The 12,437-nt window shown below is 32.9% G+C and overlaps 1 protein-coding gene across 6 annotated transcripts in view; it reads left to right on the forward strand.

Moving 5' to 3' along the window:
* SKIC3 (SKI3 subunit of superkiller complex) overlaps positions 1-12,437 on the forward strand; it is a 76,269-nt gene that overhangs the window by 24,964 nt on the left and 38,868 nt on the right. For all 6 annotated transcript variants that reach the window (XM_081053094.1, XM_081053095.1, XM_081053097.1 and 3 more), the window contains 13 exons: positions 1,127-1,266; positions 3,393-3,479; positions 3,566-3,669; positions 4,143-4,269; positions 5,308-5,487; positions 5,817-5,941; positions 6,850-7,103; positions 8,050-8,152; positions 10,306-10,482; positions 10,571-10,715; positions 10,877-10,955; positions 11,045-11,106; positions 11,241-11,297. In XM_081053094.1, coding sequence (XP_080909220.1) covers positions 1,127-1,266; positions 3,393-3,479; positions 3,566-3,669; positions 4,143-4,269; positions 5,308-5,487; positions 5,817-5,941; positions 6,850-7,103; positions 8,050-8,152; positions 10,306-10,482; positions 10,571-10,715; positions 10,877-10,955; positions 11,045-11,106; positions 11,241-11,297 — 1,640 coding nt within the window. The remainder of the gene's footprint in view (positions 1-1,126; positions 1,267-3,392; positions 3,480-3,565; positions 3,670-4,142; positions 4,270-5,307; positions 5,488-5,816; positions 5,942-6,849; positions 7,104-8,049; positions 8,153-10,305; positions 10,483-10,570; positions 10,716-10,876; positions 10,956-11,044; positions 11,107-11,240; positions 11,298-12,437) is intronic.

A 12,437-nucleotide genomic window follows, 5' to 3' on the forward strand; every position in this document is an offset into this window, starting at 1 on the left:
GTCATGATGGAGGATGAAACCGTTCACCCATTTTATGTTAATGTATTGTTCGTCATCCATGATTTACAGCACACTTTTAAGTGCACCTTCTCTTAACTGGAGCTCACAGCCAATTGACAGTTGAAACTTGTCACACAATATTACTAAGGTTCAGTGTGCCACTTCCCATATTGAAGATCCCTGCCTTCCCGGTGGATGGCACTCAGCAGCAGCATTCACCCTATTTTGTGATCACAACAGAAAGCCGCTGTGTCACATCACTTCTGGTACAGCAATTTCTGTCCAATAACAACATTACAGCGTGTTCTGATCCACCTTATTCACTGGATTTGGCACCGTGAGACTTCTGGTTCTTCCCCAAAGTCAAAATGACCATGAAAGGTAAACGTTTTGAATTGATTCAGGACATCGAGGCAGCCACGACAGCACAACTACCGTGTTTCCCTGAAAATAAGACCTAGCCGGACCACCAGCTCTAATGCGTCTTTTGGAGCAAAAATTAATATAAGACCCGGTCTTATTTTACTATATTTAATTATTTATTATTAATTTATATTATATTAATTATATAATTATATTAAATAATTATATAATATAATATATTTATTATTAATTTTTGCTCCAAAAGACTTATTAGAGCTGGTGGTCCGGCTAGGTCTTATTTTCAGGGAAATACAGTAAGACACTGACAGAGGACTTCCAGAACGTTCAGAAAGTGGCAAGAATGATGGGATAAGTGTGTTTGAAGCAGGGGTAGGGGGCAGTATTTTGAGGAGGATTAATTGTAATGTCTCTTTTACTGTAATAATTTTTTTTAATTTAAATATTCACTGCATTGTTTGATCACACCTTGTTGATAGCCATTGCTGTGTTTTTATGATGTTCAGTTTTATTATATATCATGTGAAGATAAAGGTTTTAAATTTAGATCTGTCCTGTTTTATATTCAGATATTTTCATAAAGAGTTTGGGGAATAATTTATATTTAGCTTTGAGTTATTCTTTATGTATATTGTTTTGGCAATTTAGTCTTATTGTGTGTGCAATTTATTACATGTTTCCCTTAAAAAGAAAAACAAGTGAAGTGATACATTTGTCTTCATTCAGATGTTCTTAATTTTGTCAGCCCTGAAGAACATCGATAATCTTCATGTGTCTGGTGGCAGTCTTCATCAGAAGAATCTTTGTCTTCGTTTAAAAGCAGAGGCTTTGATTAAACTCTCAGATTATGAATCTTCAGAGGAAGCAATCTGTACTCTTGATCAGGTAGTCTTATTATTGAATTTTCCCCTTAACCTTATTTCATTTCCAATCAACCAGGCATCAGCCACTTTTTCCTTACTATAAATAGGGACTTAGAAGAATTTTGTGTTAGAGGTATTAATTCACCGCATCTGCACTTTTGTAAATCATTCACCCGGGAAGCTCCTAAAGTAATTTATTTGCTTCTTGGTTAAGTACTTATAGTGCTCTTCATGATGCAGTTTCTTTAGTTCTTGCTCTTGTTCTCTTTTCTTTCTACCTTCTTAAGCTACTACTTCATCATTACTAATTTGGGAATGTAAATTTTTTTCTTATGGAAAATATTTCATAGATTATTGACAAATATTATTAAGGATACTTAATGGTAGAGAGCATTGTTTATTTGTCTTATTCAATTTAATAAAACACTCAGAAGAAGATTGATATTTAAGAAAGGAAGTGATTTCTTAATGTTTTTTGTTCAAGTAACTTTGAAATTCCCTAGCAAAAAACTTAATTAGTAAATTTTGAATGATAACATAGTGCCTTTAAAGATTTTTGTCAGATGAGAGCATTTTTTATGTAAAATTAGATTACTTAGTATATTACAAGGTTTTGACTTTAAAGAAATTGTTGTTTTGTACATTTCAAAGGGCATTGCATTTCATATTATTTCTTTAAAATTAGAATAGTTGCCAGCATCCTTCAAGAACTTAATCTTATTTTCTTGTTTTCTACTTGTCTTACCACCAATAATATGTTTTGTGTGAGTGCTTTGTAGAGGTCTTTCCAATATATATATATATATATTTTTTTTTTAAATAAAAAAACAAAATGAAATGTTACTTAGAGAACTGGTCGAGTCCAGGTCTGAGACAGAAAATGTATGAGATGAGTCCAGAACATCTTTTAATGCTAGAAAGCAAGGAAACTATAAAAGGCTGCTAGCATTGTGTCCGAAGGGCTTAGGAACTAGCATGAAATTCTTCTCACTGGCGGAAGAGTGGATGATTTGAGCACCAGTAACTGCAATGAATTAAAGACAGCAAATATGTTTAAATCAATGTATTCATGATGATACAAAACATTCTCAATAAAATAAATTTTGGAGGATGCTAAGAAACGAATCGAAAACAATCAAGACATTTATCTTGCCTTTCCTATATGGACTATTCCTAAAAATAATGAAATGGATGGTAGAGAAGAGGAAATTGCTCTTTGTTGAAGTATTCCACAAATGAATGACAGAATGAGAAAAAAAAATCACAATTTTTACAATCTGTAATAAATGAATAGATTTAGGCATTGAGGATCAATGGCTGCTAACACCACGAAAAGAAAGACAACCAGAGATAAACTCAAGTACACTTGAGGTATTGTTTCCACAACATCAAACCTGAATCAGAAGCTTGAATCAGATCAAGCTTCTAGAACTAACTAATTTACAGAAGATACAGGGGACTACAGAACATGTCAATACCATGAGAATACATTCAGCAAAAACCAGATTGTGAGAAACTGACAAATGCCCCATATTTTTCGGTAGTTAAATTGCAAGGGAGAAATAAAAAAGAGATGGAAGGGAACCCTATAGATTAAAAGAGGCGTAAGAGACCTTTGGCCATTTGAAATGTATGTACCTTGCTTAGATATTGATTAAAATAAATTTTTCTAAAATATTATGAGACAACTGAGAGCTTTAAACACTGGCTAATTATTTGATGATATTAAAGACGTATTGGTTTTGTTTAGGTGTTTATAATGATAGTATGATTATGTTATTTAAGGTATGAACTTATTTTTTAGATATAGACGCTGAAGTAACAGATAAAAAGTTGTAATATCTGGGGTAATCTAAGTAGGAGTTTAGTGAAATGGGTGAAGGTATAGAGAAGAAGAGATTGGCTTTGAGTTAATAATTTCGAAGCAGGATCAAGAGTACATGTGGTTTTATACTGTTCTCTAATTTTTGTATGTATTTGAAATTTTCCCTAATAAAAAGGGTACAGAGAATGATTTGTTAATAGTGATAGAAATCAGGAGTTCTGAGTCTTTATTCTGTACTCTTCTATGGACGTTCTTTAATTAAAGCAAAATTGCTCCATTGTATTGAAGGAGATTTATAGCAGTTCTTTACAATTACTTTTTAGGTTTCTGATGCACATAATATCCCAGGACTTTTGGTTCTCAAAGGCTTGGCTTATCTGAACAAAGGCTCATTAGATGAAGCTTCAAAGGTTGGTTTTTTTTTTCATTCAATCTGAGATTTTTTTTAAAAGTTATTTTTATTTGAATATGGATTTGACAGATTTCTACTTTATAGATAATGGAAGGCGTTCTCTCTTCTTACCCTGACCTAGCTGAAGCTCATGCGCTGGAGGCTTTGATTCATTTTACCAAAAAGGACTATCTACAAGCAGAAAAATGGTAAGGATATATAGATTGCTCATAGATCAAATCATCTTAGTTTATTACATTTTTCAAAAATTCAAAATGAATGGACTTGAGAAAGATCCAGTTTTGTATACATTGATCTTTGTAAGCTATAAGTATTAATATTTTTAACAAATGTATTTAGTATGTAGCATAGTGACTATATAAAATTCCATGATGGATTTAAAATCTGATTAGCTCATCGTAATGTTCAGTTAGCCTACGTGTTAGTTAGGTGTGCGCTGAACACTTAAGCACACTGGCAGTGCTAAAAGGCCATTGTGCTTTTTTAAAGCTCCTCTTCTTAAACAAAATTTTCTTTTTCTCATTAGATTCTGAATCCTGATGGCAATAACTTGTTTCTAATTCAGCATCCTTTAATCACACACACTTCGAGTGTTTGAACTGGGAGGCTGCTATATCATATATATTTTAATATTCCTTTTTACTTCCCCTCGGTGACTTAGTTTTCAGAGAGCTCTTGAGAAGGATGCTGAAGTTGCTGAATATCATTACCAACTTGGGTTAACATATTGGTTCATGGGTGAAGAAACAAGAAAAGATAAAACAAAGGCTCTCACCCACTTCCTAAAGGTAAAAACAAATGCTACTATTCAATTCATAGTTGAAATGGATTCATTATAAAATCATAAATAATAATTATATAAGTTAGGTACTTAAAATTACTTTCTTTTTTTAAAGATCTTTATTTTATTTTATTTTTTTTTACTGGGGAAAGGGAACAGGATTTTATTGGAGAACTGTGTACTACTTCCAGGACTTTTTTCCAAGTCAAGTTGTTCTCCTTTCAATCTTAGTTGTGGAGGGTGCCATTCAGCTTCAAGTTGTTGTCCTTTCAGTCTTAGTTGTGGAGGGCGCAGCTCAGCTCCAGGTCCAGTTGCCCGTTGCTAGTTGCAGGGGGCACTGCCCCCCAATCTTAGTTGCAGGGGGCGGAGCCCACCATCCCTTGTGGGACTCGAGGAATCAGCTGGCAACCTTGTGGTTGAGAGCCCACTGGCCCATGTGGGGATCTAACCGGCAGCCTTCGAAGTTAGGAGCATGGAGCTCCAACTGCCTGAGCCACCGGGCCGGCCCCAATATTACTTTCTACTGAACTGATTTTGTGTCATCTCTCATACATAAGGTTTTGTGAGAATGTTGTATGGGTTTTCAAGGAGAAAATTAAACCAAAAATGTAAAAATTACTTATTTAAGAAACACATGTTATGGAAAATAGACATAATTATCTCAGGAAAACAATCTTTTTAGGTGATTTCTACTGTTGTTTTATGGGCATATGAGCCTTGTGTAATTCTAGATGTTTAACTGTTTGTTTTTTAGATGTTTAACATTTATAAGTCTTACTTTCTTATCTTGACTCATAGAAGCAGATTAGTCTAATATTAATAACTCAAGTTTTGCATTTCTTTTAATAAAGATAACATTTTTACACTAATGTTTAGTTTCTATAAGCAGTGACAGCCAGTTTTCATGTCTGTTTCAGATCTTACATTAAAGGATGTTTTGGAATATTTTTGTATATTTACTAAAACTTTAATCTGTGTGTTTATCTTTCATGTTTTTAAAGAGACAAACTTTAATATTGTGTTATTATCAATTTTTATTTCAAAGGCTGCCAGACTGGATACATATATGGGCAAAGTTTTCTGCTATTTAGGTCATTATTACAGAGATGTAGTAGGAGATAAAAACAGAGCCCGTGGATGTTACAGGAAAGCTTTTGAGTTAGATGACACGGATGCTGAATCTGGAGCTGCTGCTGTTGACTTAAGCGTGGAGCTGGAAGAGATGGTATGTCTAGTAACTTAAACACTTTTGTCTTTTGTTTCTAGGCTTAGTGTAGAAATAAAAGCATTTTTTATATATGTATACTTAAAAGTTATTTTTATTTGTCTTTGTAGATACAATAGAAATATTTTTGTCACTTTATACAGTGAATTTTTCTTTTCATTGGCAGACATTAAGTTACTTATCACTTTGTTGAAACTGTAGTTCGGTATACCAGTGTAAGTTTAAAAAATCAGAAGTGGTAAATGAAAATATATTTGTATATTTTTCAAAGGTGTTCTGTATTTTTATGATATTTGATTTATCTAATATTAGTCCTTTCTCATTATTAGGAAACTGCCTTAGCTATCCTAACAGCAGTAACTCAGAAGGCAAGTGCTGGAATGGCAAAATGGGCCTGGCTTAGGCGAGGGCTATACTACTTGAAAGCTGGTCAACATTCTCAAGCTGTGGCTGAGTAAGGCACCTTATTATATTTAAACTCTGTGACAGCCTAATGGTTTCTTAAACTCTGTTTGTAGCCAAAATGAACTTTACAAGTTGCTTCATACCAGGTTGTGTTTTGAAGGAAAAAATAGCAAAATTTGTTTAAAGTTGATTGGTTCTTATTATGTGCAATGCACTGGAATTGCAATAATGGATTAAGTGATATCCTATTGTTAAGGAGATAGCCAATCTAGTAGTCTTAATAGTATTATATCAGACATATACTAGATTCTCAACAGAAATTTAAGGAATAAGAAGAAGCCAATATTTTTGTTGTTCTCGCACTGACATGCATTCTTTTTGGACGGGGAGACATTTGGTAGCTTCGAGGGCATTTGTAGCAGCTCATTTTTAGTCATTTGGTTTGAGCGATAATTACAGGTAAATAAAACATTAAAATCAAGACAAAGTTGATTCTGATTTATGTTAATATCTAGAATACAGGCATTTAAAATTTCCTGGAAATGGGATTTCATCAGAAATTTAAAGCATGTCTATTATTGCTGTTTTTTAACTGTGATTATTTCTGTTTTGGTAGGATTGGCAGGGGTTTATAGACTGTGCTGAGTCCTATATATCCTATTCTGGTAGGGTAGGAAAGTGGAATTCTTCCAAATAGTCAAGGAAAGAAATTCTGATCAGCACTTCTTCAAAAAAATATTTTGTTCTTATTCATGACAAATTTGTGATGAAATTTCATAGTATTAAAAATATTCAAGTTATGAAATGTACAGGTATACCTGCTTTAAATAGCACTTTTATAAAAGAAGGAACTATTGATATATGTGATTCAGTTGAATTATTTATTTTATATTTTCCTTTTAGATGTGGAAGTGGTTCTATTACTTTGAGTTCTCTTAGTGTTTTTTGAAATTTTAGTTTACAGGCAGCATTAAGGGCAGACCCAAAGGACTTCAATTGTTGGGAATCATTAGGCGAGGCGTACCTAAGCCGAGGTGGCTATACGACGGCTTTGAAATCCTTCACAAAAGCCAGTGAGCTGAACCCAGAATCCATATACAGCGTGTTTAAGGTTGCAGCAATACAGCAAATCCTAGGCAAATATAAGGAGGCTATAGCTCAATACCAGCTAATCATTAAAAAGAAAGAAGATTATGTGCCTGCTTTGAAAGGTAATTTCTTTTTAATAGCTCCTCTGAGTTTTGTGATACTGAAATATAAGATCCTTGAGTAAATTTCCAAAATGTAGTTAGTAACTTGAAAAGGACTTCTTTAGTCAACAGCAAGCATCCAGTATGAACCTCTTATAGCATAGGTTCCTATGTAGATTTGAATGTAAAAAGTTCAAATCTTGTTTCATAACAGTCAATAATATGATAGAGATTTAATTTTTAGACAAATAGCATGATAACTATTGGATCTAAAAATGGATCTCTAAAAACAAGAGTTTTTGTGTTCTTATGTTTTGATGATTAATTCACTATATCTTCAGAATATCGTAATACATTCTGATTGTTTTGTAAGTTATAGAAAGCTCCTTTTTTTCAATTTTTGAACTTTAGAGGCAACTTTTATTGTTTTATAGTTATTTAAATATTTCAGTTCCTCCATAGATACCTATTCTTCACAAATTATTTTCGGTTATATAAACTGAAATAGCACCACGCATGTTAATCTAAAATTTTTATAATTATATCTAACCATTAAAAAAACCTGGAGCCCATTATATATGCTTTCCTCCATTTCCTTTTGCTTTTTAAATACACAATTGAGGTTTAAAGCAGAAATAGTATATGTTTTAAGTGATACGCAACATAGGCCTTGAAAACCTTTTTTTTTTTTTTTAAATATATATGTATTGTACAACTCCTGAGGAGAAGGATAACTCACATTTATTAAATGTTTAATAGGCACTTTAGGAAATTGCCTTTTCATTTAATTTTTATGATATAGTTTGCTATTCAGTTTTGAACATATAAAGGTCAAATCTTGTTTCCCAATAGTTAATAAATAGTAATATGATAGAGAATAGCATTTAGGCAAATTCCCCATTTTCAAAGTTCGTTTCAAATTTTTTTTTTAACATGTTTTAACAACCACAAACTTACCTGATTTTAGGTTTGGGTGAATGCCACCTCATGATGGCAAAAGCAGCTCTAGTCGATTATCTCGATGGCAAAGCTGTAGACTGCATAGAACAAGCACTGGAATATTTTACTTGGTTTGTATTATTCACTGTGTTTCTATTCTTAGTATTATAATAAAGCCAAATTTACAAAGTCATTCTGTGTTTATTCTGTTAGATATAGCAATCATTATTCAAAATATCAAACAAAGAATAACAGACTAGCCAATTCTAGAATGTATATTTTATATTAATTTTGTGCTGGGGAATATAATTTCTTAAGTAGCTGCCATGCTGAATGCATAGGGGAGGGTGGGAAGGAAGAAGCTATCTGCTAGGGAGGTAGCTGCTCTGAGAGCCACATGTTGGTGTTCTCTCTCAGAACACCGAAAATACAAGCATCTTGAATTGGAATCATTGGGAAATAGGGCTTCAGGTGCCCAATACGTTTTACATTCAGTGGTAAGGGATTATTTTAGGCTTATTGGTAGGGCAGACAGTCAGGGGAAATGAGTCATCTGATTGCTCCTGGAGAGAATCTGTGTAGGAAAAAAGTGATATCTAATAATAAAAAAGGAATCAGGAAAACTTGAATAAATCTGGTATTTTATTGAACTGTAAATTCATTAGCTAGGATGGAGTGTTATTTGTGGTAGATGACTTTAGAAAGTACACAAGTTAGACATGCATTTGAATTTTTTTGCTCTTAAACATCTTTCTTGTGCTTCCCTTCCTTTCTTTTCCTACCTGCCTTCTCTGTTCCCTCTTGATTTGGTTGCTCCAGGATTTCTTTGCTTTGATTATAAACCAAATACGAAACAAAAACCTTAGCCTTTTTTCTCCCACTAATTTTTATTGCTACTTTTCAAATCTTACATAATATATAGCTCTTTCCAAAGAGGAAGGTATTGTGAAGAAGGCATACTTGGAACTATATTTGAGTAAATGTGAACCTTTGAGTGATGATACTTGAGCTAAAACTACTGCCTTAGCGTGGGGAATTTTGTTCTGGAAAACATGTAGCACTCAACAACCAATTACAAGGAGGTATATAAAACCTTTAAAGTGATAATCCTAAAATTTATATTTACTTCTATACTTGAGAGTTCACACTACCACAATTCACAATTCTTGTGTGTGATAGAAGTTATTTCACTTTACAGATGTTTTATTTTTTATTAAACTTAGAAGGAGGTAAGAGTATAGGCTGTTAAAATTGCTTGTTTCTCTCTCTCTCTCTCTCTTTTTTTTTTTTTTTTGGTCTTTTCTCATGCTGTCAATTTTAGAAATTACGCTAAGATATTTAGGCAAAGGAACTACAAATAGTATTGTCCTTCCTGGTCCTTATAGGGGACTTTCAGTGATGACTGCAGTAATTAATCCTACTTCTCTGGAAGATTGGAAAATGATTTTTGGCAAGACTCCATGAGTAGAAAAGGCTCTGAAAAATGGTCCATCTGCTTGTCCATCTGCCAGTAACAGAGCTGTTCGTGACAGCTGATTATCGAGATTTGGCTTAAATGAAATTGCTGTGTTTATAGATCTAGAGAAGAGAAAAATGAAGAGAATGTATAGCTGAGATTTTCTCATTCTAAAAAGAAGTGCCCTTTCATCATAATTAATATTTCTATTTTTTGAGCTTGTCCATTCAATCCTACTTCAGTAAATATGACTTTTCACATTTTAGTATTTATTTAGATGGTTGGTGTTGTTTCAGAGCATAAAAATCCTTTGGATCACCAAGTATATTTGATATGTCATGCATTTACTAGTCTCTTTTTATTTATGGGAGATCAGAAAGCAAAAACTTGAATTTACAATAATCAACTGTTAAGAGAGTTACCAACTACTGCTTGGTTATTGTTTAAACAAACACAAAGAGCATAATTTTAAAAGAAGTCAATATTAAAGATAAATTGATTCTGAAAAAGCTTACAGATTTATTTATGTGATTTCTGCTACTTCTAAAAAAAATAATGAAGAAATGTTTGCAAAATTTCTGGCACTTAGCTTAAAGTAATCAATTCCTTCTCCTTCTCTCCCCTTCTTTCTTCTTTCTGTTAGGGAGGTGACAAAATGTAATTCTTAGAAGGAATTTAATAAATCATTCACTGCACTTATTTAAGGAACTAGCTCTTAATCAGGATTGTATGTATAATTTTTCTGTTTTAATTGTAAGTAATAATGAGGGAGATGAATTTTATACTTTTTGGGAATGACTTATAAGAATCATACTTTTCTTTTTTCAGGGCTTTGCAGCATCAAGCTGATGTGTCTTGCCTTTGGAAGCTAGTTGGGGATACCTGTACCAGTCTGTATGCTGTCGCACCATCTAAAGTGAATGTTAGTGTTTTAGGAGTCCTTCTAGGTCAGAAAGAAGGAAAACAAGTACTGAAGAAAAATGAGCTCCTCCATCTTGGAGAAAGGTAATTAACAAAGATTGCTAGACAATGACATTCAAATTGAGTTAGGACATTATAAAAAAATATAACGTTTGTTTTTATATTTCTGTAGGTGTTACGGGCGTGCATTAAAACTGATGTCTACGTCTAATACATGGTGTGATCTTGGAATTAATTATTATCGCCAAGCACAACATCTAGCAGAAACAGGCAGCAATACGAATGATCTTAAAGAGTTGTTGGAGAAATCTTTACACGTATGATTTTGAGAAATTTTTTTTATAAACTTAAGAAAAGCTAAGTGCTTTTCTGAAAGATGTTTTTGATAACTACTATAGTGTTTTCACATAAACCACATTTATGTCGATATAAATGTGACATTCCAAGAAATAAAAATTGATCTAATTTTATTTTTCAGTGTTTGAAAAAGGCAGTGAGACTCAACAGTAATAACCACTTATACTGGAATGCTCTTGGTGTGGTTTCATGTCACAGTGGTAAGAATTGAGTAACACTTCAACAATTTTAGAAGATTTGCTCATTTCAGGTAATAAAATTCAGTTTCATCAAATTCTCTATTTTTCAGGTATTGCAAATTATGCCCTTGCTCAACACTGTTTCATCAAATCAATCCAAACAGAGCAAATTGTGAGTGTTCTGTGTGTCTGCGTATGAAAAAGAACTTCAAAATTTAGTGTTAATAATTTTCTGAGACTTCCATGTAGACAAGAGACCTGTTATATATACATATATTTATATAAAAATCTATATATGTTTTTTAGAATGCTGTTGCATGGACCAACTTGGGAGTGTTATACCTTGCAAATGAAAACATTGAGGTAAATGTGTTGTTTGTTTTGTCATATTAAAAGTAAAGAACATTTTCTACGTATGATCTCTTAATAACAGTTCACCTTCTTGTGGAGAAATACTGTGTGCATTATCTGTCCAGCATTCTCTCTAATATGCTAGGTATTTGATGACCTTTAGTTTATGTTATTGAATAATGAATGGGTAAGATTTATTTTATGCTTTTCATACCACTCAATAAATTTTAAGTTCTACAATTACGTTGATTTTTCATTTAGAATAATTCTGTGAATTATTTGGGTGTTTTTCATTTTATCTGTAAACATATAAGAGGAGTCCCATGTAGGCTGTATTGGGGGTAGGGTGATGATTAGTACTCTCTGGCAGCTTAAATTTAACCTTTGCTTGGGTGATTTAAATTTGGTTTTAGCGAATATTAATCCCTTTTAAAATCACAGTGTAATTTGTCATACTTGAACAGTTATACCTTAGAGAATTGGAGTTGGATGTGTGTTTGTAGGTCATGTTTAGAAGTTTCTGCAAATCTGTAGATAACACATTGTACTGTTTTGTGTTTTAGCCAATACGAATATCACTCTTTTAAAATAGCTTCAGTAATAGTCTCAGGAATACATTAAATCACAGCAGAGATTGCTTTAGATTAGGAAGGAAATATTAATGTCAATCGTAAAATATGTGAAAATATTTTTTTTTAATTTAAAACAAGGTGTTAGTTAATAAACCATGAGTACAGTTTTATGACAGCATGGCACCGTTGCCCATTAGCTTACTTTTTTAGAGGAAAAATAAGATTGCTTCCTGTTACACAAAGATTATTGAGAAAATGACATAAAGCAGTATATAAGTTATTTTTTGTAGCAGAAAAAGAAGCAGGCAACTTAATGTGTCCAAATGAGGTATCTTTAAAGACTGTTTAGCGCAGATTTATGCTGACCTTTCTTTTTGTCTAGTAGCAGGTACGTGTCTCAGACATCCTCAGTGTTAGTTCTTATCATCCCAATTAAACTTAAAGAGAGAATAGATATGGCCTTATTTAGTCACTTCCTTCAAGCCTGTGGCTAGCAAATATATGGGTCATTAGTTAAAAGTTGTGCTGACTACGAGATGGACTCCTGAATCGCCCTTTCGCTGGGGACAGAACCCCCAAG

This window comes from Rhinolophus hipposideros, assembly GCF_964194185.1.
Source record: "Rhinolophus hipposideros genome assembly, chromosome: 7".
Taxonomy (NCBI): domain Eukaryota; kingdom Metazoa; phylum Chordata; class Mammalia; order Chiroptera; family Rhinolophidae; genus Rhinolophus; species Rhinolophus hipposideros.